We start from the raw sequence: 25,810 nt of genomic DNA, 5'->3' as shown, positions 1-25,810 counted from the left end.
TTGGATTGAATATTGAAATGTTGTGAACTAGTACCTTAAATACTAGTGAATAACACCAATATAGAAACAATCACCGAATTAAAAGGAGATGGAATAAAGTATATATAAGATTTAATTAATTTAATTGCAAGGCGAGCAAAGGGGTTTTTCTTTTTTCTTCTATATGATTTGTGATTTTTTTTTTTTTTATTNNNTTTATTTTATGTTAGGAAAGGCTTCTAAAAAAAGGACTTTGAAGATAGACAAAAATAACAGATGAAAAGGATCGGGTATAAAGAAAAAGGATGAAGGATGACTAGAAGTATATAAATGAACTTGGAGTGTTTCAGGTCTTGAATCAAGTACTGAAAAATGCAGCCTTACCAATTAATTTGTGATTCTGTGATTTATTTAAATTGATGTCCTCACTACAGAGGAACAAACCAACGATATATATGAAATCCTCCAATGTCTTGAAATGAAGTTTACTAAAAGAAGTTTTTTACGGCAACCTTCGGGAGATTGAGATACTTATTCAAGACAAGGACCAAACGAATAGAGCAATCCTTGAACCCAAAAACCCCAACCAAATAGGTAATTAGGATATTAGAGTGAAATGCAAAAAAAGCAAAAACTAAAACAACCAAAAAAATAAAGGCCAAATTTTATTTTTTATTTTTCAGTTTAAAAGTGAAATTTTATAAGCAATTCCTGATTCAATTTTGTAAATCAGTTTTGGTAACTTAACACCTGCTCATTACCATGGCCCATCTTTTTTTGTTCATGTAAAGAAGATGTCTTTTTAGTCATGTTGTCGTCAAAAATATTTTATCCAACCTACATATCTATTTCGGCTGAAGTAATTGTTTCTATACAAAAAAAATCTAAAGGAGTTATTTACTAAACAAACCCAGACATTCAATTTGCTTTATTTCTTCTTTGTCCCTTGACTATGTTTAAGCTTTTACATGACTTACCCCGTTGATTCTTTTCTTCAGGTCCCGTGAAGTTCCCTCCGGCTATAACCATTATACTAAACCCTCCATTAATGTATCAGCAACCAACCTTATTTCAATATCTTCGATAATATCGTTTTTTCTTTCTGACCTTCATAGGGTCTACTTGAACCCACCTATTGCTAATTTCAACTGGGTTCGTTTTTTTGTCTGCTTCTCCGGTTTTGCTGCTGAGTTGAGTCTGTTCCTGCCCCAATTGGGAAAATACATAAACAGCTCCTGCATGCACCTGTCCGAGGATGCATATGACGCATGCACCTCACAGGATACACCTGACCGGGTATGGGTCGGAACTCATCTCTTGATGATAACCTCTCTCTCTATCTCTTTTTCTTTTTTTTTGCAGTTAAATCTTTCAAGTTGCTCCCAGGGTGAAAAAAATTACAAAAAAATATCTCAGACAAGGGGGTCCAAAAGGATTACGAAGGGTTTTTACTAAAAATAAGACTAAGTTGATAATAATAAATGCATTTTATTGATCAATTTCGATGGATCATGGGGTGATTATTGTATATATGCAGAGAGGAAACTAACGATAGGGTTGCTGACTAGTATATTATCCCTCGTTCTTTCATTTGTAATTCAAAGTACTCTTTGGGCCCTTGATTTATTTGATATAGCTTATCTCTCAATTCAGACTTATTCAATTTGGCAAATTGGATTTTTTCATACTTGGTTCCAATGCCTCGAGGTATTGAAATAGTTTCATTAATGACTTCACCAATCTGTTCTTTGAATTTGCTAACTTGGTCAAAGTTTATTTGTACTAATTGATTTTTCAAAATTTGCCATTCTTGTATTTCTTTCTCAGTTAATGAATCACTTAGATACTTTATTATACCATTGTTTTGATCTAATCGTAACTTTATCCATTGATAGTAAATAAAGTTTCCTTCAAAGCTATTTAATCTCAATCCAATCAACCGTTTCATAATTTTAAAGTTTTCGCAAACTTCTTCAGGAATAAACTTTTTAAAATTAAATTCATCAATCTTGCTTAATTCCCCTCTTCGTGGTGGTACATTTTCCTTGATATACTTGGTTACTTCTATTGGTAATCCCAATTCCTTGGTTGCTTCCTCATGAACTAAAATTCTAATTACTTTCCCTAATTTGTCTAGCTCGTAAGGTCCAGCAATTCGACAGATCTCGGTTATTATATGCCTGAATACGTAGGGAGAGGTATCTAATTTATTAAACTTTGAATTGTTTTGCAATTTGCAATAAATTGTTAACATGAAAGTTATTTTATCATTGTTAAAATATTCATTTTGCTTCATTCCTAATAGTATTTTGCTCATACTATCCTTATCAATTTTAGTTCTGGGGTTTATTATTAATTTTTCCCATATTTCTCGAAATTCTAATTTCAGTTTGCAATTAACAATACTATAATATAAAACTTTATTCAATAAAACACTGTTTTGCCCCCAGTCTTTGATTTTTAAATCTTGCTCAATAAAATTGATCACTTGTGGTAAATTATCTCCACCAAGAATCTTCATATAATCATCAACTATTCTATAACTTAAATTTTCATTAATCGGAATATTGCTTTGAATGATTCTTTGAATAAATGCTTCTTTTAACATTGTATTATCAATACAATCGTATACCCTATTCCAAGTAGTTAAATTCACTTGTAATCTTAATAATTTAGCAATCTTTAAATATTTACAAATTCGACTGTATGAACTTTCTAAAGATCGAATATTTGATTGCTTTTTCACCAATCTAATAAGATTATTAATGCTCTCAACATTTAACGAATGTCCATCTATCTTCATAGCCAATGATAACTCTCTTGCAAATCGACTTTGATGTTTATCATATCCAAAATATTTAATCAAATAATTGAATGTATTTGCTGATCTATACGGTTTATATTCTTCATTACTAAGTTTATGAGTATGAAGTAATATATGAGGTATTATCCCAGTTTTGAACGATGATGAATTCTTATATAATATTTTCAGATGAGTGAGAAAGTAGATATATCTTTCAAAGCTTTCAGCAGTTAACGGTTTAGGTATTGGTGGTATTTCTCCAAAATAAAATTCGGGTATTCCTTCAATTCTACTATTCAAAACTTCCTCTTTATTCTTAGTCAATAATCGCTTTAAAACAATATGATTGGTAGTATTCTCTGGCGATTTCAATTCTTCGGGAGTTAACTCGACTAATAATTCCACCATTTTCTTAAATTTGGCTTGATTCTCTAAGAAAAGTTGGAATTCATATACACTGTTATTCTTCCTCTTCCAGTTATCTCGAGCCTTCTCCACCGGGTATCTATTTCTTTCCTTTTGTAACGATTTTAACGTTGGAATATTCAATGGCTCCAAAAACTCTTTGAACATCCCCTGATTATACTCTCGAGCCAATGGCTTAAACCTCCGAAGATCAGTCACAGGGATACTTCGGTCCGACTTATACCTCACCGTCTTCTCTTTACTCCCGTCAACCTTCTTAAACTCGGTACTCGACTTATCTGATCTTTTAACGGGCGTTATTGATTCAATTTGTCGCACGGCTTTACTCAACCGTGTGATCGAATCTTTGATTGACAACATTTGGTCATTTGAGATTCCTGGTCTTCCCTATTGAACAATCCTTAATTGGTTCTATATAGCCATAACTCTAGCTTCAATAACCAAGTCAAGTCAGTAGGAGTCTTCAGCTTTTTTTTTTTTTCATTTCGAAAGATCAAAAAAGTCGTTCTCAAACCATTTCGATTCTTCTGGGTCCGTGCACCAACCAATATCATCACCAGAAAGAAAAAAAAACTGAAAATCTGAAGACATTAATCATCTTGTCAGAGTCCTTGTTACAACAGCGTCTTTCCAATAAACATGTCCTCCCCACAAAGAGAAGGGTTTTCTGTCCCGGCATCCATTTCGCACGCTGCTCACGGTCAAGTTTCCAATAAGTCTTTGGGTGTCAAATATAACTGCGCTCAATGTGCTGCTTCTTTCAGTTTGGGTAAAGCTGATGCCATTAGATGTAAAGAATGTGGTCATAGGGTTATTTATAAAGCAAGAACCAGAAGAATGGTGCAATTCGAAGCCCGTTAAGTTGTATGCTTTTCGTTATCTGTTATTGAGGTAAAGATTCTTATTAATAAGTTGTACTATAGTTGAATTCTAATTCTAATTTTATATTTCTATATTTTATAATTTGCATGTTACAGTAATTCCCCACAATGTAGGCATTATAATATTATAGACTATTTATTAAATTATTAATCAAGAGAGAAAAAAGAAAATGTATTTATGGAATGAAAATATATCTAAAAGAAGAAAAGAAAATATTATAAGACGAGGTATTAATATGATATGAAATAGAAAAAAAGGAAAAAAAAAAAAAAAAAAAAAAAATTTAAAAGAAAAAAAAAAAAAAAAAAAAAAAAAAAAGGGACGAATCCATAAATCAATTATAAAAATGACAAGAGCAAGTCAATTCATTGAATTAACAACGAAAAAGAAAAGTAAATAAAACGAAAAGAAGTTTCAAAAAAAGTGACGGGAATAACTATCAGAGATAGATTACTTGAAGGCCTTTTTGATTTTGGACCAAAGCGAAGTCTTCTTTTTCTTCTTATCTTTTTTATCGGATTCCGTAGTAGAAGGAGCCGTAGATTTGGTATCTTTGGCTGGGGCAGCAGTTTTAGTATCTTTAGCAGGAGAAGAAGCAGCAGCAGGAGCAGCAGCAGCAGCAGTGGCAGGAGCAGCAGCAGTGGCAGGAGCAGCAGTTTTAGCAGCAGACTTCTTAGAAGATTGAGAAGGAGTTTTCTTATTCAAGTTGGCTTCTTCGGTTAATCTTTGAGCTTCAGATTCAGTTGGTTGAATTTCTTCAACGGTAACATCTCCATTAGCAGCAACAATTTGTTCTTTAACACTTTTAGAATCTTCACCGCCTTGAGCAATGACAATTTCTTCTTCAGAAGCGAGATTTTTAGATTTTGGAGATGTGGCAGCAGCAGCAGTTCCGGCAGCGGTACCGACAGCAGCAGTTCCGGCAGCAGCAGCAGTACCAGTGGACTTTGGTTCTTCACTTTTAACAACTGGGGAAGCATCAACTTCTTTTTCTGGAGCAGAATCTTTAGCTGGAGCAGTTGCAGAATCTTTAACGTCATTAGGGACAACCGGGTTAGAAACAATGGCAGGAACAGATTCTTCTTTAGCGGCAGCAACCACCGGGTCTTTCTTTTCTTCAGAATCGTTAATTGGTTTTGAATTATCAAGAATATCAGCTCCGGAAACAGGAGCAATACTATTTCTATTAGTAGTTGGTTGTTCAAAAGATTCTTCAGTGACCAAATTATCCGAAGGTTTTGAAGATTCAGGAGAAGTTTGAGATAAAGCTTTTGGGTCTAAAGTACTTGGATGAGCATCATTGGATAAAGCGACCCCACCAGCGGTAGCAGCACCCACGGCGGCACCGGCACCGGCAATGGAAGCAGCTTCAAGAGTTGATTTTTCCTCTTTACCCAACGATTTATCATTTGAGTCAATGGTGGTATCGGCAACTGATTCCGGTTCAGGAGTAGGTTCAAGTTCAGTTTCACCTTCAGTGGTGGTTGTTTCAGGAACAGCAGACCCGGAAGCAGCAGCAGCGGCGGCAGCTTTACTCTTTCTTTTAGCTTTATACTGTTGTCTTTTAACCTTCTTTTTCTGTTTCTTTTTTTCAATTGCTTCTTCTTCAGGAGTTAACTTTTTCTCATCACCTTCAAAAGTTTCAAAAGCAGCCAAAGCTTGAGGATCTTTTGGAATATGAATACCTGGTTCGCCGGCAATGGTGGCATGTTTACCTTCGGAAGAAGGTAAAACCGTAGTATTAACTTGATTTTTATCTAAATTAGCACGAGTGCCAGTAACTGCTAAACCACCGGCTTCCGGAATTGGAACTCCAGACAATTCATTGGCACTGACCAAATCGGATGGTTCCAAAACATTATTTTCAATTCCCGAATCATCATTAGTGGTTTTTTCATTTGGATTAACTTGCCATTCACCGTCAACAATATACTTATAATATAATTTACTTTCATTCGACGGTAAAGGAGCAGTCAATTCAAAACTGGCATCGGCTTGTTTAATCAAATACAATGATTTTGACCAGTTATCAAAAGTTCCAGTTAAAATAACCTCTTTTGGGCCTTGGGGCCTATAAATATATTCGTTAGTATTTTGTCATTCCTGTAGGGGTCCTGAAATTAGCATCCATTGATACAAACCAGTACTGAATATAACCAATACTCAAAGCACCTCCTTTTTTTTTTGCAGTCAATGATACCTCTTCCTCTCCTTTACATACCATTTAAAAGTATAAGTAGCTGACATTTAGTTACGTAAGGCTGGCAGGGCGGGAAATTTGGCTTTTGTTATACTACCAGTGCTTTTCTCTCCGGTAAATACACGATGTTGATAACACAAGTGATACAGACACTGGACTATCGGCAGTTCAAAGGAATAGTTTATACAATCACTACTAACAAACAGTGGGTGATGGCGTAAAATGCAATTGATAAAGAGTCGAGCGGCAATGAGAGATGTTTTATAAAAAATTTTTAAATTTTTAGTGCTTCTTTTTTTTTTTGTTTTCTAAACAAAAAAAAATGTGACTTCAATTTGTTGTGGATTTTTATTTCGCTTTTTTTTTCGCTTTTTTTTTTCGTTTTGTTAGCAAAACGAGCCTTTCCCTTTTGGGACACCAGCAATTATCGTTTTGGGGCGGGTTTGCAGGTTGGGACCCGGGGGTTTGCAGGTTGGATCTCGCTAGCCGCAAGAGCGCGGCGTGTGGGTCCCAAAAGAGCCAAACTGCCGCCAATTCAGGAAAGCGGGAACAAGGCCCGTGCACCGCGGCCATTTGCAGTCATTATTTAGTTACTTAGTTTATTTAATTAGTCAATTGGTTATTCAATTAGTTATTCAATTGGTTATTCAAGTAGTTATTCAATTAGTTATTCAATTAGTTATTCAATTAGTTATTCAATTAGTTATTCAAGTAATTCAATTAGTTATTCAATTAGTTATTCAAGTAGTTATTCAATGAGTTATTCAAGTAGTTATTTTTGGATAATTGGTTCTGCAGTAGCTGAGCATGACGGGAAGGAGGACTAAGGCATGGAGGGCTGCAATCACAACCAAGGATAACCACATACGGAAGTAATACACTTCAAAGATTTTCAGTTTAGTGAAGGCCAATACACTAATCCCAATGAATTTTGTAATGGTGATGCCAGTTAGCACCGAGCCACCAATGCTGGCCAAGGCATTGAACGCTTTGATGTTCTGGTTGGAAGATTGATTATCGGAAGGTGGTGATTGGTTAGTACTCATAAACCCATTGAAGAGCAGTTCGTCGTCTTGATCTAGCTCTGCTCCTTCATTATTGACATAAGCTCTCGTGATGTGGATTGTGAACTCAACCGCTAAGCCCACACAGATTACCAAGTTAACCAAGGTTACCGCATTTAACAGGATAGACCAGAGTGATAATACCCCTCCAATATTTATAATAATCAGCATCACCACCGCAACCATTATAGTGGAAGCGGTAATACTTCCCAATAACAAGTATCCAATCAACCATATAATCACCATTGCAACCCCCAATAAATTGAACGTTAACCGAACAATACTCTCATATTGAACAAAAAAAATATAAAAGGGGGAAAATGCAAATACTTCCTTGTTGTCTGATGCAGTATATGATTCAATTTCTTCCACTATGCGTAGAGAGTTCCTATACGCTTGTATGAAATCATCTTGCGACCTCAATGGCGTATGACTGGTACGGAAATAACTCGAACTGATTCGATTTATTTTTGGATTCACTTTTATACTATTTCCGTACGGGGCTTTCCCTCCTAATGGACATGGATCACTGGGTTCTTGTATCCATTGATTGAAATAAAACATAAACTCATCTCCAATAGGTAACCCTTCCATACTAGGAGTATACGGTGGATCGTGGTTCAAATAACAGGTCTCACACTGTCGATCTGGAGTTGTCGGTTTACAAAATTGCTTTTGCTCTTCAAATACGTTATTTGAACTTTTAACTAGTCGACAACATTGGTCTAAATTAGGATTTAACCAATTCAAAAAATCATCTAACCAGTTCGATGTAGGCTCTGCTATGCTAGATTCATTGGCCCGTTTGTATTCTTGTTCTAACACATTGGCAAGTGAATACTCGTTGCAAGTTGAAAATTTCCCACATATCTCTTGTTGTGCTTCTCTTTGAGTAACATCCAAATCTTTAATAACTAAAAACATCGGTGGGCCGACATTTAAATAGTCATACACCGAATTGAAATAATCAACCAAATACGAGCCTTGTGGTAAAGCTATTCTTTGATCTAAGCCAAATTTAATCCCCGGTATCACACTTAATGATACTCCGATCCAAATTAAAAAAATCGTTAAGACCTTTCTTTTATTCAGTGGCTTCAATAACCATGGCGCATAACGGTGTTTGATAAATCCAGAAAAATCATATTCAAAATGCGATTTGACTACTTGAGGTGACTCGTCATCGTCTTCTTCAGCTAATTGAATGTTTTCTGGCGATCCTTGTATCCATGGCAAACAATCAACTCGTCCATCTTCTAACCGTCTTTGATCAATCGATAAAAATGATATAAATCCGGTCATTTGTAAGATGAAATTAAACGTAACCGCACCAGCGGAGTAGAATGCAAAATTACGTACTGCTGGCATGGCTACTCTAGTAGCTAATAATAACATTGAAACTTGTAATACTGCGCTTATTAAACATGATGGTCCAATATTACCCAATGCCTCCAGAATTCTAAACTCTAATGATTTATGGGTTGTTGCATTTTCATTAATGTAATTCAATTCGTGAACAATAAGAAAAATATTGTCAATACCAATTGCCAAAACTAGGAATGGAATTACTTCAGCAATAATTAATGTTGATTTAATCCCCAATACACTAAAAACCCCAGCCGACGATGTAACAGAAATTAAAATTATAATAATCCCTCCTAATCCTAATTGAAATCTGGTTAATACGAAATTTCTTAGTTGTATTCCAGTAGGTATTTTACCACCTAATGCCAAAGAAGCATACAAGAACATTATCAAGTAGGATATCACAACAATTTTAATGTCGGTGTTGGTAGATTTTGCCAATTCTTCTTGTAAGGATACTTCTGTACTAAAATCAATTTTTAAGTGGGGTACTTCCTTCTGTAAATCAAAAATCCATTGCTGTAAATAATGTTCATATTCAATGACTTCTTTAGTATATTCGTCATTTGACAGATTCTTATTGATTAATATTGTAACAGTAAATGCCTGAGAGTCTAAAATTGATTCATTTGAAAATAATAAATTCTTCTTTAATGGTTGTTGAAATGGAGGCAAACAATTAACTGGTGATTCAGCACATGATTTTAGTTGAGATTGCCATTTAGAAGGATTCATGAATCCAATGTTTCCTTGGAAATATTGAGTGAAAGATTCAATTACACAAGCACCATTTTCCAATGGTTGATAGCAGTAATTACCCAATTCTAAATTTTTCCCTTCTTCATTTGTAAATGATTGTAATTCGAGCTCTTTACTAAACCACCATTCAATGTTATCCCAATTTAAAATTGGTTCACTTTGATTTCGATTACTTACAAAAATTTGTTCGATTCTAAACCATTCTCCAAAATTCTCTTCAAAATATTGTAAATGATGTAAAGCCGGTTCATCAGGACTTACCCATAAATTGATTGGATTAGTTTCCAAATTAAGATTTAGCAATCCTAATGAAAGAATTATACTTGATGCAAAACAAACACTTATAACCAATGCTGGGAAAGATGCACAAAAATAACCAATTCTAGCAAATGTAGAGCTAATGAATTCAATTAGCTTGATATGGGAAATGTGTAACTTATCAATCCTGTTCTGAAAGTCGGTTATTAATCTACTTTGGTTAACTGAATATAAATAACCTGTACCAGACGATGGAGGAGTTTCTTCAATATCGTTTTCTAAAATATTATTTAATTGGGCAAAAGTTATTCTTTTCCTTTTAGCCAACCACATATGGTATAATCCCAAAACCAAGATCAACATGGCCCATATAATAATTATGGAAAACGAAAAGCAGGGTAATATACCAATTTTACATTTCTTATTAGTATTCTTCAAATCAGGTAAAACAGGACACGAGTCTGGACAATCTGAACAAGCACATTTATACTTTGGATCGGGATCATCGCAAGATTTCATATTTCCGCTTCTTAAAGTTAAGTTTTCATTGTCATCATGTAAATCATATTTAAAATTAATCTGAAATGGAGACCCACCTAATAATGGTTTTTCATCTCCCAAGAATTTCAAAAAATCAGAATAATTTTTAGCACCACCGCCAATTAAGTCCATTGCATAACCATTTGTTGCAGAGAACTTGAGATTCTTACAGGAATCAAAGAAGTCAGAGGCATATTCAGGATCAACGTACTGAGTAAGTTCAGTAATTATGTCTTGATGGGTATCAGTTGATTGACCAACTTTATTAATCTTGACAAATGTAGACTGATCTGGAGAGCAAGTGAATTTACAGAAAAAGTCATAGAAGTTAGTTCGGCAAGCCGGACATGAGCTTATCAATGGATCTACTTTCTTCAAATTAGATTCCAAATTGATTAATTGATCGTGTGAACAGCAGACTCTATCGGTGGGGAAATCGTCACCACAGATCTTATTCAAAAGCAGTTTCGACTCACCCAGTGGCTTGACAGCCTTGATATTAGCAGGACATGGTAATTGAGCACCAAAGAACGACTTCTTACCGCAGTTGTCATACATTGAACAATAACCTGGTTCATGGATAACCTTTTCACTACTAGTGAGCAATTTTTGGGCAGCATTCGAATAATGAGCAAGTGATAGTAGGAGCCATAGCCAGTATAGCCCAAATAGCTTCATTCTTGTCAATTGGTAGTTTTAACAGAAAGAACTGGGTCACTTATTCTGTTGATAAGACCAAGGGGTTTTTATTCAGTTTGTGACTCCAATCACTCCAATAGCCCCCCGTACACCATAAAAATCAATGAAGCAATCTACAGCATTTAGCAGCTATATATCATCGACCAGGACTTCGAGAGTATGAAATAGCTCATAGAGAATGAATGTGTTCATAGGAAATACACGAGTTCATAGGGAATACATGAGTACATAGAGAATACATGAGTTCATCGAGTGATTGAGAAATACGAGATGGGAAAACAGCTGAATGTCCGGAGATTACTGCAGATTACACTAGGTAGTGGTTTTTGAAGCTGGGAGAGTCTAGCTAATGATAGCTTCAAGACAGTCAAGAGCCAACAGTAAACTCATCAAGATACTCTTTACTCGTAGGGACATCTCGAGAAATTTGCATCACCGACGCGTCGCAGAAATTTGAAAAAAAAAGTTCGTACTACACGGACAATCAACAAGCATGTTGATAGGTATATCAGGATCCCTATACTCGGGGAAGGATATTGTCGTGAACTACTTGACCGAAAAAGGATTTAAGTTGTTATCTGTTGGAGGAGTCACCGAGAAAAAAGCGTATCGGGAACAGTATGGGGAGTCATCGAAACATTTTAATGATTTTGACAGTTTTTACAACTATATAACAGAGAATTGGTTAGCTAATTTCATTATAGCAGATATAGCAGATGACGAAGAGTTGAGCTTATTACTTAAAAGGCCATTCTTCTTACATATAAGTGTTGACTCGACGATTCTGTTTAAGCATAGACAGTATATGAGCCAGAGGACCAAGGGAAGTATTGAAGCTTTTATCGAAGAGATTGATTCGATTAGTTTAGACGACAAGATGTCACCGATGAAGATCAACAATCAAGGGCATTTCAAGATATTTTTCACGTCTCATGATAAACAAGAAATCCGGGAAAAGTTGGAAGAGAGTAAATTATGGGATCAAACCAGGTTAAGACCAGGATGGGATTTATATTTTATGAGATTAGCCGATTTAGCAGCATTGAGATCGAATTGCATGAAACGAAGGGTGGGGTGTGTGATTGTTAAAGAGAACCGAGTGGTGGCCACTGGATATAATGGAACCCCTAGACATTTAACCAATTGTAATGAAGGAGGATGTTCTAGATGTAATGAGGGAAATCCTCAAGGAAGCTCGTTATCGACATGCTTATGTTTACACGGCGAAGAAAATGCATTATTGGAAGCCGGAAGAGATAGAATTGGATCAAATTCGATCTTATACTGTAATACGTGTCCGTGTCTTACGTGTTCGGTTAAGATAGTTCAAACTGGGATTAAAGAAGTTGTATTTTCGCAAACGTATTCTATGGACGATGCCAGTGCCTTAGTATTAAAAGAAGGAAATGTTTTATTGAGACAATATAAAGCACCAATTGAAGAGTTATTTATATAATATAGATGTTAGTGTATATAATTATAAGGACCGGGTTTTTCAACTGAGTTAAATTCAATTTTTTCAAGAACTTGATTATCAACTTCTAAATAAGCTTCGACAAAATCATTTGGTTTAATTTGACCAACCCCCTTTGGGGTTCCAGTCAAGATAACATCACCCTTTTCCAAAGTCATAATTCTAGACATGTGCGATAAGATTTTATGGATTGGGAAAATCATTAAATTGGTTTGGTCATCTTGTCTTAATTGATTATTAACTAACAACTTCAAAGTAACATTATACGGATCAGGAATCTTTTCCCTTGGTATAAAATTAGACAACGGTAAGAAAGTATCGAATCCTTTACCAATTGACCAAGGTAATCCTTTCTTTTTAGCTTCGTCCTGAACATTTCTAGCCGTCATATCGATTGCCAAAGCATAACCGGCAATTGAGTCCAATGCTTGCTGGTGGTCAAACGAGTCCGGTAAATCTTTCAATGTTTTATTCAATACAAAAGCCAATTCGACTTCATGATGAACAATAACTCCCTTGGGTACTAAAAATGGAGAGTTGGAATTTGGAGGTAATATCGAAGACAGCGGTTTCAAAAAGAAAAAGGGTTCGCTCGGAACCTGGTTATTCAACTCCTTGATATGAGCAGCATAATTACGACCAATACATAAGAATTTTCTGGCGGTTTCAAAGTATCGTGACATGATGGTTTAATAAGTGAAATATACCGATATTCGTCGACGTTCGCACTTAAATCCATAAAACCTACTGCCTAGTCTACAAGAATGAGAATGGCATTGACCTATGAGAACTTGTAGGCCAATGCCTCATCGGCCCCAGGGTCATAGTAGTTTTAAATAGATTGTTGATTTGTAATCGATCTGACAATGGCCATGGCATGCTTAACGCCAGAGACAATCATCTGTTCGCTTTTAATCGCTTTTACCGTCGCTTTTAATCGCTTCTCCGTCGTTTTTACTGGCTTCTACCGTCGCCACCATCGACCACTGGAGTATATAAGACTATCAGATCGATCAGATATCGATTCGAATATGAAATAACAATCAGATATTAGTTCAAAGATTAAGTCAAAGATTAAGTCAAATATCATAAATAATAAATAAAATGTCAAAACCCTCAGTTACAGTTATTGGTAGTGCCGGATTGGTTGGTACCCCCTTACTCCAAGCCTTCAGCAGATCCGATCTCCAAGATAAAATCCAGTTCCCGGTCCAGGTGGTCACCAGAAGCGCAGCCGATAAAAAGGATACTGCTACGCTCAAGTACGTGGAAGCAGACCTTGGTAACGAAACCAAGCTCGCCGAGGTCTTGAAAGGACGCGATGTGATTGTCTCGTTGGCCTCGCCCAGTCCCGAAGGCAACGCCGTTCTCGAAAACGTCTTGACCCAGGTCAGACCCCAGGTATACATCCCATCGCAGTTTGGGTCCGACCTCCGTCCTGCCCAGCAGAAATTGCCGGGATTCCAAACCCTCAAAACCGACCATGCTGATAAAGTCAGGGCCCAGGGTATCAAGGTGGTCGAAGTCGTCACTTCGTACTTCATTGGCGAAGGCCATTTCCTAACCGAAATCGTTGCCCATGCCGGTATCGACAGAGATGCGGGAACAGTAACTTATGCTGATTCTCCACAAACCAAAATTGCCATTTCGTATCTTCCAGACGTGGGTAACGCAGTGGCTACTTTAGTTAGTGTTGACCCTCTGCAAATGCCCGATGTTTTCAGAATGCAATCCGACGAAATCACCTACGAAGACGTTGCCAGAAAATTCGAAAACGATCACGGGGTCTCTTTGCAAGTCAAACACACCACCTCCGACGAGTTGCTTGCCAAAGCCAATGAAATGATGAAAGTTTCCCAAGGATTCGTCTTGGACGAGTTTTTGTTCTATTTGTGGGCCGTTTCTGCTGCCGGCCGGGACTTTGGTAACTCGTACTCCAAAAACGACAATGAACTAGTCAACCCCGGTGGGAAATTGTTCCCATGGACTAAATTCCACTAAGTGTGCCTAGCATATGTATATAGTATATGTATATAGAATATAATGTATGGACAAATAACAACCTGCCAATAAAGTCTCTGGCCAATTAAAGTAAGGGAGTCCTCCGACTGTCACCCGGTTGGTACGGCGTAGGGATACCAAGAATATTTGACATTGACAGGCCAGGCACATGAACTTATATACCTAGTAGACATATATATAGTAGGTATATACCTATAGAGTAGGTAGAGGCATACGGGGCATAGACACGGCACACTGGGGCATAGACAGGGCACACTGGGCATACCTGGTAGTAACAATCATTGGTATTGGGATAGGAATAGAGGATGAGATGGCCAAGAACTGACGGGTGACACAAATTAAAGGCGCCCTTGACAGTATCTTGGCAGCGATTATCAGATTAATCAATCGCAATACTTTCATCAGCAGTTCACCAGTAGTTCAGCATGAGCAAGGCTCTGGAACCCCCATACTCTGGCCATGTAAGCACCCAGAAGCAGGCCCCAGGACAGCAGGGTCGAGGGTGGTGGCTTATGAACAGTTGGATCGTAAATACCGGCGATTTACGAGCCAATTAACTTAGGTAGAGCTGCAGGTCTTTGTTTAAGCTTTACCGGAAAAGTTTTCACCATATGAAATTTTTTTTTTTTACTATATAAACTAGGGGAAATTCAGCATTAGTGTAGACGGTTTGCTCGTTACTCTTCACCCAATATACTTACCCCCCGATTGAAATGGTTAACGTTTTCAACGTTCAAATTTTTTTTGTGGTTTTCAGAGAAACCTTAGAAGCCGTGGTTGTGGTTTCTGTTTTGCTTGCCTTTTTGAAACAAGGGTTGGGTGATGCCGATAATGATCCAACGACTTATAAACGGTTGAGAAAACAAGTCTGGCTAGGATCGATTCTAGGGGTCTTGATTTGTCTTATTCTTGGTTGTGCATTCATTGGTGCGTTCTACGGGTTAGGTAATGATATTTGGTCTGCTTCCGAAGATTTATGGGAAGGTATTTTCTGTATTATCGCTACGGTTTTGATCTCGCTCATGGGTATTGCCATGTTGCGTATTAATAAAATGAAGGAAAAATGGAGAATTAAATTGGCCCAGGCTTTAGTTAAAGCTCCTCCAAAGGGTAAGGATCGCTTTAAGATTGGTTATCTCACTAAAAAATACTGTATGTTCATCTTACCCTTCATCACCTGTTTAAGAGAAGGTTTGGAAGCAGTGGTTTTCGTTGGTGGGGTTGGTTTAAGCTCGCCTGCTTCCTCTTTCCCCATCCCCGTTATCGTGGGGTTGATTGCTGGTATTGCAGTTGGTTCTATCTTATATTTCTCCGGTTCCACCGTTTCTTTACAAATCTTTCTTATTATTTCAACCTGTATCTTGTATCTTATTGCAGCTGGGTTGTTGTCAAGAGGGGTTTGGTTCTTTGAAACTTATGTCTTTAATCAAAAAACCGGTGGGGACGCTTCAGAAAATGGTTCCGGTCCTGGTACTTACGATATCACCAAATCAGTTTGGCACGTCAACTGCTGTAATCCTGAAACCGATAACGGTTGGGATGTCTTTAATTCTTTATTGGGCTGGCAAAATTCCGCCACTTACGGTTCAGTCATCTCCTATAATATCTACTGGTTAGTCATAATCTTGGTCTTGGCCTTAATGGCTTACGAAGAACAAACCGGCCACTTACCTTTCTGTAAAAACTTGAGAATGGTTCAATTGAACCCAATGTACCATATCAAAGGTAAAAAGAAACATGAATTAACCAAGGCTGAACAAGAAGAATTATTCAATAAAGTTAAAATTCAAAGAAATTTCGAATCTCAACCTGAAGATGTTGATGAAGTTGAAAAAAAACAAACCACTAACTAATCTGGGGGATACACTATTTCAAAGTTTATATATATACACACACACACACACACAAACAACTTTGAAATCGTTATAGAGTCGAGCCGTTCGCTTTTGTATATTTTGGGGTCTATTGGGTCATTAGAGTCTTGGGTCGTTTTAATTAATTTGACTTAATATAAATTCGGGTACTATTATTCAGCTGTAGATTCGCGCCTTGTATAAATGTAGCAGTACGAAAACCTTCATCAACTGTTAAAGTCGTTTACATGGTTGTTTAAACCTGGTTATAGAACTGGTGTATTTTATGGCAAATAAGCCAAAAGGCTGCAAAAAAAAAAAAAAAAACCCACGGCGGGAGTCGAACCCGCAATCTTTTGATTAGAAGTCAAACGCGTTAACCATTACGCTACGCAGGCGTGTGTTTATCAAGTTCACTCCTCTGGTTTTCCTCACTGCCTACTATTTCAGCCATAAAATTTTGATTTTCTTTCAAAAACGCAAAATCAAAAAAAAAAAGCAAAAACACCTTGAAAATTTTCTAATTGATTATACTAGCTTATAATGCAACTATAAATGAGCCAACGAGCCGCCAAATTCATGTGTTTAAGCTTGTGTGCGAAATATACGTTTTGTTTTACCACAGATTACCATATCTTGCCGGCTCAACTCGAAATCATTAATCTACAATGCAATTCAAATCTGTTGTTATCGCTTTAAATGCCGCCTCTGTTGTCTCTGCTTCTGGTGCTGTTGGTGCCGGTTTATTCGGTGCTGCCGCTGCTGCTGGTGTTGCTTTATCATTATAAGTTGATTAAGTTATAGACAACTCTTAATATACACTTAATCTGTTAAAAAAAAAAAAACGCAAACTAGAGAGTCTAACCTCCAGAAGACCCACTTCATATGTGTATTCTCCTCTTTCTGATTCTTGGATAACTTCTCGAAATGGAGCATCGGTTATACGAAGTCATACCATCAAATTAAACAGCATAAGCGTTATCTTGCGTAAAAAAGACTGATAGACCGAGAAAATGTTACTGCCTATTTCATCCTGGACTACCCCATTGTCTACAATATAAAGCTGACGTCTCATTGCTCTAGTCATTTGGTTCATTCCTTGAATGTCCCTTAGTGAATCATGAGTGGTGCTTCGATCAGGCTTTGGCTTGATACTGCTTTGGCTGGTTCTTCTTTGCTACAGCTTTCTTCTACTAGCTTTAATTACTCCAGGCTCTCTTCAGTTCACTCCTGGTGTGCTTTCGTTAATTCTGTTTGGCCGCTTTATTATCATTTTCCTTTTATTTGTTGGTTTGATCTTAACAACCGTCAATATATACAATAACCAAACCCATTAAGCCATACCATATCTTTACAATAATGACCATATTCATCTATTGGGCAACTTCTTATGGTTGGTCGTTTTGTCAGTCACCAGACATAAATCAGTACTAAATCGTAAAGATCAAAAGTGAGACAAACAAAAAAAGAAAGAAGAGAAAAAAATTCTATCTGATTTAACAGCTTAATTGAACAGCCATACGATAACGATTTAGATCGGAAACACTTGAAAACCAAAATGGAGTTTGATCCACTCTCACTATTCACCCCTATTCCAACCAAGGAGTACCCCTTTGAGGCCTCTGATCTTTTGGAAGGTGCAAGTAATAGCTTTTTGACGTCCGCATCAACTAGTCCATCGGACTTCGAAATGGAAAGAATAAGGACCTGTGAAGAAGTTGATGCTGACCATTTGATACCAATACACGTCCACGATTTGCCCTTATTGCAGCTCAAGCCTCCAGCAGAGGTTATTCTCGTATTCTTAAAACTATTGGCTCCAAACGAGGTTTACAATTTCACAACCCGATCACATTCAAGTGAAGATAAGAATGTTGAAGAAGAACCAATTGACCCATCTCAGGTATTCATTGAAAAAAATGTAACAGTTCAAGAGCTACAGAATGCATCGCCTTGGCTTATTAAGTTCAACCCACGCTTTGACAATGACTTGAAACTAGCATCGATTTCTCTTTTAGGGGCCTCACTTAAACGAACTTATGAACGAGAGTATAATTCATGGTTAACTAGGATCGTATCGAGTGATTTGGCTTGGGTAGAAGATGAAACTATGAAGGCAGATATAGTTAAGCAAGCATCGTTGAGGATATCAGAAAATTGTGGTAGAACTGCCCAACCGGAAATTATTAGAAAAATAGGTATTCCAAATCTTCCGTCAATAATACCTAAAGATCAAGAAGAATATATACGGTTAAAGGAACCATCGTTGACTAGTGATAATTTGGGATTGAAGACTTGGGGGTCTGCACTTATACTTGCTAATAAGCTTGTTTTAGGACAATCACAAAAAAAATATTTATACGGACTGGTATTGGAGTTAGGATCAGGAACAGGATTAGTTGGGATGGTCAGTACCATGTTGGGATTTGATACTTTGGTGACTGATCTAAAAGAAATTACACCAAACTTACAAGATAACGTTGATTTAAACGGATTATCTGATATAATGAAAGTTGAAGAATTAGATTGGTCAAATCCAAATAGTTTCTTAGATAAGTATGGGGAACTCAAATTTGATACAATTATTTTAAGTGATCCAATCTACTCATCGATGCATCCATATTGGGTTGTCGATATGATAAATCTTTTCTTGAGTGATAAAAGTGAAGCAAGAGTATTATTACAAATTCCCTTAAGAAGAAATTTTGAAGATGAAAGAAGCTTACTTTGGAAATTAATGAGTGAAAGTAATTACTTAGTGGAAGAAGAAAATATTGAAAAGGGTTACGATGATTTTGGGGAAAATGAGTTTTCATTCAAGAAATTTGTTAAAAAAATATAGTTCTATACAAATAAATAGGTTATAAATAATTTTTCAATTTTTTTAATCTTTCAACAGCATCTTCTAAAACATGATCATCTTTACAAACTGCAAATCTAATAGAATTTTCTAATCCATTACCAATTCTCTTTTCAGTAGTTAAAAATTCGGTTGGAGGAATACCAACAACACCAATTTCTTTAATTAACCAATAAGCTAATTTAAAATCATTTGTTTTACGAGATAAGATTTCTGGAGGATATTGATAGTCATCTGGTAATTTCAATTTAGCAAAATTTACTAGTAAGAAGTAGCCACCTTGAGCAGTAGTATATGGTAAACCTAAATCATCAAATACCAGTTGAAAAATTTCATATTTTTTCAAGTATTGTTTTCTTACAGTTTCAAAATAATTATTAGTAGAAGCTTTAACAAACGCTTCAGCAACTGATTGTTGTAAAGGAGCAGGAGTTGAAAAACAAATTCTAGTATGAGCAGCAGTTACATAAGGGATCAAGTCTTTTGGACCATGGACCCAACCAACACGCCAGCCAGTGGCAGCAAAAGATTTACCAGCAGATCCAACAGTCAAAGTACGTTCAGCTAATTCGGGTAAATTAGGTAAATTAGCAGGACGAGGAAATTTCGGTAAATAATATAAATTTTCATAAACTTCATCACTGACAAGGATAATATTATGTTTTATAGCCAATTGACCAATTCTGGTTAATTCTTCTTCATTGAAAACTTTACCAATTGGATTATGAGGAGTGTTAATAACGATAATTTTAGTCTTATCAGAAATTGAGTTTTCCAAACCTTCCCAATCAACTTCCCAATCATCGCCACTAACATTTTGAGAATCAAATTTAGAAGGATATTTTAATTCAACATATTTAACTTTAGCACCAGTCATTTCAATATTTGGGATATATTGATCGAAAAATGGTTCAAAGACAATGACTTCATCGCCACCAGTTAAAAAACCAAAGAAGATTGAAAAAATACCTTCATTAGCACCAGTGGTAATTTGTAAATTATCAGTAGAAACATCACGACCCAATTCTTCAGTATATAACTTAGCCAATTGATTTAATAAATTAGGGTTACCTCTGGCATGAGCATATTGATTAAATTGAGCTTTTTCAATCGTCTGATTAACAGCTTGAATTGCAAAATCTGGAGGACTATAACTGAAAAACCCTTGACCCAAGTTAACAATTGGCTTACCAGATTCGGCCTGGGCAGCAGCAGCAGTCTCATTAATAAGAGACCAAATATCTTTTTGACCAGAGTTTTGACTGAAATATGGATTATGTAAGGAAGCAGCAGAGGACGAAGTCATCTTTGAATTGATTCTTGTAAGTTTATTCAAGAGTGAAGGTTTAGGCAACAGTTTTGAAAAAAAATTCATCTACTTTCCTCAGCTTTAAAGAAGAATTGGATGATTTGGTGATAATTAATCATTATTGTATAATTTTCCTATCTCACTTTCTCAAAACTCCCGATTCCGCTTCTTTCTAATGCCGGAAACTGTGGCTCATCGCCAAACCCTGCTCATCATCTTACAACTTTACTACGAATAATGTACTAAACATGTTTATTAGAATGTCTATGGATCAACCATTCAAGCACCAATCACGGCCGTTTTCAACTTGGATGGAACACAATTTAGATTCCAACCAAAAATTGATACATCCGGCCATCATTACGCCAAAACTATCACTAATACCAACGCAACCCATACTGAACTCTCGTTTCAGTTTTGGAACGTCTTCACTAACGGACATAAAAGTATTGACGTAGGAAAATCCCCCTAATAAGCCTTCGTATAGAATAAGACATAAGAGAGGCCAAATAGAGGTGAAAGGAGTATTATAAATCGATTGATGTAAAGTCAATAAAACGTTTAAGAATTGAAGTAAAGTGAGCCAATAAAGCTGGCGAAATCTTAAACCAAAATTAATTGAAGAACGGGAAATGAACACTCCCAATTGGTATAGGAAACCATAAACCACGTAAATATCTCGATAAGAAGAAAATAACCAATTGGGAAGGTCTTCTAAAGGATAAAGTAAAGTTGGAGAAATACCTTGGTTTATTACATATTCCGATATATAGACCGTACATAATGGGAACATGTAAGGTTTGATTAAAGGTTTAATTTTATTTAAGGTATTCCAAAAATGATTTGAATCCTGTTCATCATTTAATTGCTGATACGAAATCAATTCATCGGTTAAGGTTGGAGTTGGTAATATCAAGTAAAATGAAATTACAAATCCAAAAGGTAGTAATGAAAAAATTAGTAAAGAAATCCATATTTTCAACCCAATTACATTGGTGAAAATCAAATAGATAAAGCTCCCCATTAACCCTGCCCCTCCCGTCCCGGACAGAAACCCTCCAATCGAATATTTCTCCTGATAGAAATGGGTAAGTTGTAGAAAAGACACTTCGCCCATTCCCGAAGCTAGTGATGCCATGCAGATCCCCAATATCTTAGCGGAAATAGATGCTTGAGGTGAAAAACTAATGATTAGCATCCCTACCGTCGAAAGCAAAACTAACCCCCATACTCTGACCTGGTATGCTATCTTGTGAATGAAAAATGGTGCACTTACTTTTATCATTAGCGAAGGTATGATATCTGCTAATAGGACAATTGCCTTGGGGGTAGACGATCCTACAAGATCAATTGCTGCAGATAAAATAACAACATAGAGTATGTTATTCAAGAGCCCGAATATGAAAAACGATATGAATATCAATCGTGTCTCTGGTATAATCAACATTTCCTACCGTCTTATAGGTGTTATCTTTATTTACCTCTAATCTTTCCATAAAGTCGTGATAACACAACCTGTAAGATAACCAATGTAACCTGCGTTTTTGTGTTTACAGTTTGAATTACCATTTTTACAGTTTATTCCAATGCAACATGCAAATGAGTGTTTACAGGTTGGCAGAAGACTATTGCAGGTTGTCTCGCCAGGTTTTTCCGATATTCCAAGCATACCGTCGAGTCCATCGAATATGGCAATAAGTAAAGGCATTTTGACCATTTTGACCTGGTATCCATTCTGGACATGGGCTGCGTCAGGACGAGAAATGACCTAAAAAGCGCATGTACAAATGGCAATAATCAGGACACGGATGGTACGACTAGTATGAGTAATAGTACGGGTAATACTATGAGTAATAGTATGAGTAATCCCCTAACACGATACTAGTGCAACGTGCAAGATAAAGTAGTAGGAGCAAAGACGGTCTGGAGGTAATTACGTCCAGCTCATCGCCTGTTAGGTGAAAAATGGCCTGTGCGCAAAAGTGAAAAATTTTGAAAAATTTGACTTTTGTCCCAAAGTCCCCCAGTAACAAGATATTGAGTCACTAAATATATTGCAAGTGCTACTTCTGAATTCTTTTAAAGTTTTTTTTTTCCTTTCTTTGAAATTTTTGATTGAGTCCGTTTTTTCTTTTACTTTATTCATTACAAACGACTGAAAATGAGTAAAACTCCAATTCCTGAAGAATACGACGATACTAGAATCTTAGGTTACGACCCTTTGATACCACCAGCCCTTTTACAACACGAAATCAAAGCCACCAGCGAATCCTTGGAAACCGTTATTAAAGGACGTATTGATTCATCCAAAATTATTGGTGGTAATGATGATCGTTGTTTGGTTATTGTTGGACCATGTTCTATTCACGATACTGAAGCTGCTTTAGACTATGCTACTCGTTTGAAGAAATTAGCAATTGAATTAGACCAAGATTTAGTTATTGTCATGAGAGCTTATTTGGAAAAACCAAGAACCACTGTTGGTTGGAAAGGTTTAATTAACGATCCAAACGTTGATAACTCTTTTGATATTAATTTGGGTTTACGTGTTTCTCGTAAATTATACGCTGATTTAACCGGTAAAGTTGGTTTACCAATTGGTTCTGAAATGTTAGATACCATTTCTCCTCAATACTTTAGTGATTTATTAAGTTTTGGTGCTATTGGTGCTAGAACCACTGAATCCCAATTACACCGTGAATTAGCTTCTGGTTTATCTTTCCCAATTGGTTTCAAAAATGGTACCGATGGTGGTTTGGCTGTTGCCTTGGATGCTGTTCAAGCTTCTTCAAGAGGTCATCATTTCATGGGTGTCACCAAAGATGGTGTTGCTGCTATTACTACTACTAAAGGTAATGATCATGGATTTATCATTTTAAGAGGTGGTAAAAAATTAACTAATTATGATGCTGAATCAGTTAAAGCTGCTAAAGAAGCCATTTCAAAATCAACTAATCCAAATATTAAATTAATGGTTGATTGTTCTCATGATAACTCTCAAAAAAATTATCAAAATCAACCAAAAGTTTTACAATCGGTTGTTGATCAAATTTCTCAAGGTGAAGATTCCATCATTGGTGTTATGATCGAATCTCATATTAATGAAGGTAAACAATCCATGCCTGCCGGTAACCAAGATAAACATTGTCTTAAATACGGTGTTTCCATCACTGATGGCTGTGTCGGTTGGGATTCTACCGTTGAAATGTTAACTAGTTTAAGTAAAGCTGTTCAAGCTAGAAGAGCTAAGAAAGCCTCCGCTTAGATTAGAAATCCTTTTTGTATATAAATTTAAAAAAGAAAATTTTGTTTTGTTGTTTTCTATCTTTATTTATTTACTTTATTTATACAATTATTTTAAGATTTGAAGCCATTGAAATCAAAGTTTTTTCATTAATAAACAAAATATTCCTATTAATTCTTTTTCGTAGTCCACGGTAATCCTTCTAATAATAAACTTATCTCCTCGTTTGATTTTGAATCGGTGAAATCATCAATAGCTTTCAAAAACTTTTCTAATGGTAAATTACTATTCCCATATCCATGATACCTCTTAAATGGATTTCTTTGCATCTTCTTATCCAATAATTTACTTCTACAACAATACCAATCATTCTCAAATAACTTAACAGCAAATTTATCTTCGCTCTCATCCAAATCTCTGAAATACCCCGTTTTGTCCGTGGTATCTCGCGGATCGGGGGCATTACCAACATACTTCACTGTTTGTTCGATATTCTGCCATCTTAAAGCTTGACCTAAATGGTGCTTGATAAACCGATTTTCTTTAAATGCAAATCCAACTATACTGATTTTAGCAGGATACTTTCCATACAATTCATAAAATCGACATAATGAATAAATGACATTTTCAAATGAATCTCTGGCAAATTCCTCAGTGCTTATTCTATCCCATATTTTTTCATCTATACTTTGATGATAAAGTCTATATGCTAATTGATAATATGATTGTGATTCGGATATGGGACCCGACTGCTTCTTCGTTTGACCTCCTGAAATTATTAATTGTGCTTCTTCATCTTCCTTAATTAGTTCAATACTTTTTTTAATATGTTCCTTGAAGCATAAATGATCATAGCCTTCAATCTGGAAATTGACCAATTGCCATTCTTCTCGTTCTAAACCAACAGACTCCTTAGAAAGGGGTGCCCAGATAGAATGACATGGTAGGATAACCAAGTGATTAACCATCTTCAATTCTTAGAAAAAGGTAGACTAGTTGGCTATCTAATTTTTTTTCATTACTTCTATAGGTGTAGGCGTTGTTGGTGTTCGGGTGTTCTATGCTAAAGTATATTGATGCAAATAGTGATAGCAGCCAACTAAGGCTAGCCAATGGCAAAAAGCAGCAATGACAACCATTACATGGAAGATTTGGTGAGAATGGCCAAATATGTCGAAGGTTCCCTTGATTGGATGCTCCAATAACGAATGTTCCTCTTCGCTCATGTCTTTATGGGTGCATCTTTCTGGGAACCTCATTGCATATAAAGTAGCCCCAAATATATAGAAGAACCCTTCCAAAACAAGCCATCTGGCCGTAGACCGTTCAAGTGCGTTTTGATATCCGTATAGTTTGATGGCAGCAATTATTGGAAATACCCCCGATAAGCCAAACAATATAAACATGAGCGACCTAAATGGACGATAGGTATTCGTTGAAAATTTAGGATCAAGAGTAACAACCGTACAAATGGAACCAAGAGTCAAGAATAGTCCAACAAAAGCATACTTCCAGAATGGGTTATCATAGAATGCAAACAAAATAATCGAAATTAACGAACAGGTGATCAAAATGACTATACCAAAATAATCCAACTGATTTCCAATTCTTGAAACCCGGTGGGAATGGGCTTTAACACAATGGAATGTAGATGACATGAACATACAGAGGGTGCTAGCTAATCCAAATTGAAAAAAATTAAGTTTTTCCCAGAATCCCAAGTAATTAGGGTAAATTGTCAATTGGTAGTTGACATAATATATAACTGCCGCCATTATCATGCTTGAAGGAATAAGATGGGAGTAAATGTTGACGGTCTCATTGTGGAGGTACAGCAATGATTTCAAACACTCTTGGAAACTATTTGTTCCTTTCACATACCCTGATCTAATGTAATGATTATCCTGTTGCCATTCTTCTAATTCATGATAGAAAGAAAGTCGATTCGTCGATTGAGTGGCTGGACGTTCCATCGTTTTGCTGCCACTGCCTGTGTCTTCTGCTCCAGCGGTTCTTTGTCTAATGGACATACTTACTTACCTTAAGAAGAGAATATACTAGTATAAGTTGGTT

At 36.3% G+C, this 25,810-nt stretch overlaps 14 protein-coding genes and 1 non-coding gene across 15 annotated transcripts; 6 read left to right on the top strand and 9 right to left on the bottom strand.

Moving 5' to 3' along the window:
- Positions 1-1,543: 1,543 nt before the first annotated feature.
- On the bottom strand, positions 1,544-3,568 carry HYPBUDRAFT_147196 (uncharacterized protein; the record flags this gene model as incomplete). Its single annotated transcript, XM_020220026.1, has 1 exon — positions 1,544-3,568. The coding sequence occupies one exon, from the start codon at positions 3,566-3,568 to the stop codon at positions 1,544-1,546; it is 2,025 nt and encodes a 674-aa protein (XP_020077714.1).
- A 180-nt stretch (positions 3,569-3,748) lies between these two features.
- Positions 3,749-4,098, top strand: RPC10 (DNA-directed RNA polymerase core subunit). The gene has a single exon (XM_020220804.1). The coding sequence runs from the start codon at positions 3,848-3,850 to the stop codon at positions 4,067-4,069; it is 222 nt and encodes a 73-aa protein (XP_020077713.1). The 5' UTR covers positions 3,749-3,847; the 3' UTR covers positions 4,070-4,098.
- A 417-nt stretch (positions 4,099-4,515) lies between these two features.
- On the bottom strand, positions 4,516-6,465 carry MDG1 (Mdg1p). Its single transcript, XM_020220803.1, has 2 exons — positions 6,312-6,465; positions 4,516-6,161 (listed from the first exon to the last, which is right to left on the bottom strand). Exons 1-2 carry the CDS (start codon positions 6,335-6,337, stop codon positions 4,541-4,543), a joined length of 1,647 nt encoding a protein of 548 aa, XP_020077712.1. The 5' UTR covers positions 6,338-6,465; the 3' UTR covers positions 4,516-4,540.
- A 589-nt stretch (positions 6,466-7,054) lies between these two features.
- On the bottom strand, positions 7,055-10,834 carry NCR1 (sphingolipid transporter; the record flags this gene model as incomplete). Its single annotated transcript, XM_020222142.1, has 1 exon — positions 7,055-10,834. One exon carries the CDS (start codon positions 10,832-10,834, stop codon positions 7,055-7,057), a length of 3,780 nt encoding a protein of 1,259 aa, XP_020077711.1.
- Positions 10,835-11,468: 634 nt separating this feature from the next.
- On the top strand, positions 11,469-12,470 carry HYPBUDRAFT_135049 (deoxycytidine monophosphate deaminase; the record flags this gene model as incomplete). The annotated part of the gene is made up of 1 exon (XM_020219561.1): positions 11,469-12,470. One exon carries the CDS (start codon positions 11,469-11,471, stop codon positions 12,429-12,431), a length of 963 nt encoding a protein of 320 aa, XP_020077710.1. The 3' UTR covers positions 12,432-12,470.
- HYPBUDRAFT_155715 (uncharacterized protein) lies at positions 12,440-13,132 on the bottom strand (the record flags this gene model as incomplete). Its single annotated transcript, XM_020222141.1, has 1 exon — positions 12,440-13,132. The coding sequence occupies one exon, from the start codon at positions 13,130-13,132 to the stop codon at positions 12,440-12,442; it is 693 nt and encodes a 230-aa protein (XP_020077709.1).
- A 421-nt stretch (positions 13,133-13,553) lies between these two features.
- HYPBUDRAFT_4731 (CIP1 protein) lies at positions 13,554-14,450 on the top strand (the record flags this gene model as incomplete). The annotated part of the gene is made up of 1 exon (XM_020223453.1): positions 13,554-14,450. The coding sequence occupies one exon, from the start codon at positions 13,554-13,556 to the stop codon at positions 14,448-14,450; it is 897 nt and encodes a 298-aa protein (XP_020077708.1).
- A 686-nt stretch (positions 14,451-15,136) lies between these two features.
- Positions 15,137-16,493, top strand: FTR2 (Ftr2p). Its single transcript, XM_020222704.1, has one exon. It carries the CDS (start codon positions 15,185-15,187, stop codon positions 16,322-16,324), a length of 1,140 nt encoding a protein of 379 aa, XP_020077707.1. The 5' UTR covers positions 15,137-15,184; the 3' UTR covers positions 16,325-16,493.
- A 156-nt stretch (positions 16,494-16,649) lies between these two features.
- HYPBUDRAFT_t36 lies at positions 16,650-16,722 on the bottom strand. The gene has a single exon. It is a non-coding gene; the product is annotated as a tRNA-Arg (tRNA).
- Positions 16,723-16,992: 270 nt separating this feature from the next.
- On the top strand, positions 16,993-19,156 carry HYPBUDRAFT_4729 (S-adenosylmethionine-dependent methyltransferase; the record flags this gene model as incomplete). Its single annotated transcript, XM_020223452.1, has 3 exons — positions 16,993-17,094; positions 17,841-19,107; positions 19,146-19,156. 3 exons carry the CDS (start codon positions 16,993-16,995, stop codon positions 19,154-19,156), a joined length of 1,380 nt encoding a protein of 459 aa, XP_020077706.1.
- A 73-nt stretch (positions 19,157-19,229) lies between these two features.
- On the bottom strand, positions 19,230-20,490 carry HYPBUDRAFT_147189 (pyridoxal phosphate-dependent aminotransferase; the record flags this gene model as incomplete). The annotated part of the gene is made up of 2 exons (XM_020220025.1): positions 19,230-19,261; positions 19,287-20,490. The coding sequence occupies 2 exons, from the start codon at positions 20,488-20,490 to the stop codon at positions 19,230-19,232; spliced, it is 1,236 nt and encodes a 411-aa protein (XP_020077705.1).
- Positions 20,491-20,764: 274 nt separating this feature from the next.
- On the bottom strand, positions 20,765-21,940 carry HYPBUDRAFT_105070 (amino acid transporter; the record flags this gene model as incomplete). The annotated part of the gene is made up of 1 exon (XM_020218390.1): positions 20,765-21,940. The coding sequence occupies one exon, from the start codon at positions 21,938-21,940 to the stop codon at positions 20,765-20,767; it is 1,176 nt and encodes a 391-aa protein (XP_020077704.1).
- A 680-nt stretch (positions 21,941-22,620) lies between these two features.
- ARO4 (3-deoxy-7-phosphoheptulonate synthase) lies at positions 22,621-23,898 on the top strand. Its single transcript, XM_020220802.1, has one exon. The coding sequence runs from the start codon at positions 22,655-22,657 to the stop codon at positions 23,756-23,758; it is 1,104 nt and encodes a 367-aa protein (XP_020077703.1). The 5' UTR covers positions 22,621-22,654; the 3' UTR covers positions 23,759-23,898.
- A 9-nt stretch (positions 23,899-23,907) lies between these two features.
- On the bottom strand, positions 23,908-24,705 carry HYPBUDRAFT_147187 (uncharacterized protein; the record flags this gene model as incomplete). The annotated part of the gene is made up of 1 exon (XM_020220024.1): positions 23,908-24,705. One exon carries the CDS (start codon positions 24,703-24,705, stop codon positions 23,908-23,910), a length of 798 nt encoding a protein of 265 aa, XP_020077702.1.
- A 90-nt stretch (positions 24,706-24,795) lies between these two features.
- HYPBUDRAFT_4724 (PAQR-type receptor) lies at positions 24,796-25,767 on the bottom strand (the record flags this gene model as incomplete). The annotated part of the gene is made up of 1 exon (XM_020223451.1): positions 24,796-25,767. One exon carries the CDS (start codon positions 25,765-25,767, stop codon positions 24,796-24,798), a length of 972 nt encoding a protein of 323 aa, XP_020077701.1.
- Between the last annotated feature and the right edge of the window lie 43 nt (positions 25,768-25,810).

This window comes from Hyphopichia burtonii (assembly GCF_001661395.1).
Source record: "Hyphopichia burtonii NRRL Y-1933 unplaced genomic scaffold HYPBUscaffold_2, whole genome shotgun sequence".
NCBI lineage: Eukaryota > Fungi > Ascomycota > Pichiomycetes > Serinales > Debaryomycetaceae > Hyphopichia > Hyphopichia burtonii.
Note: the sequence above shows the minus strand (reverse complement) of the source record. Positions and strands in the feature narration are given on the sequence as shown.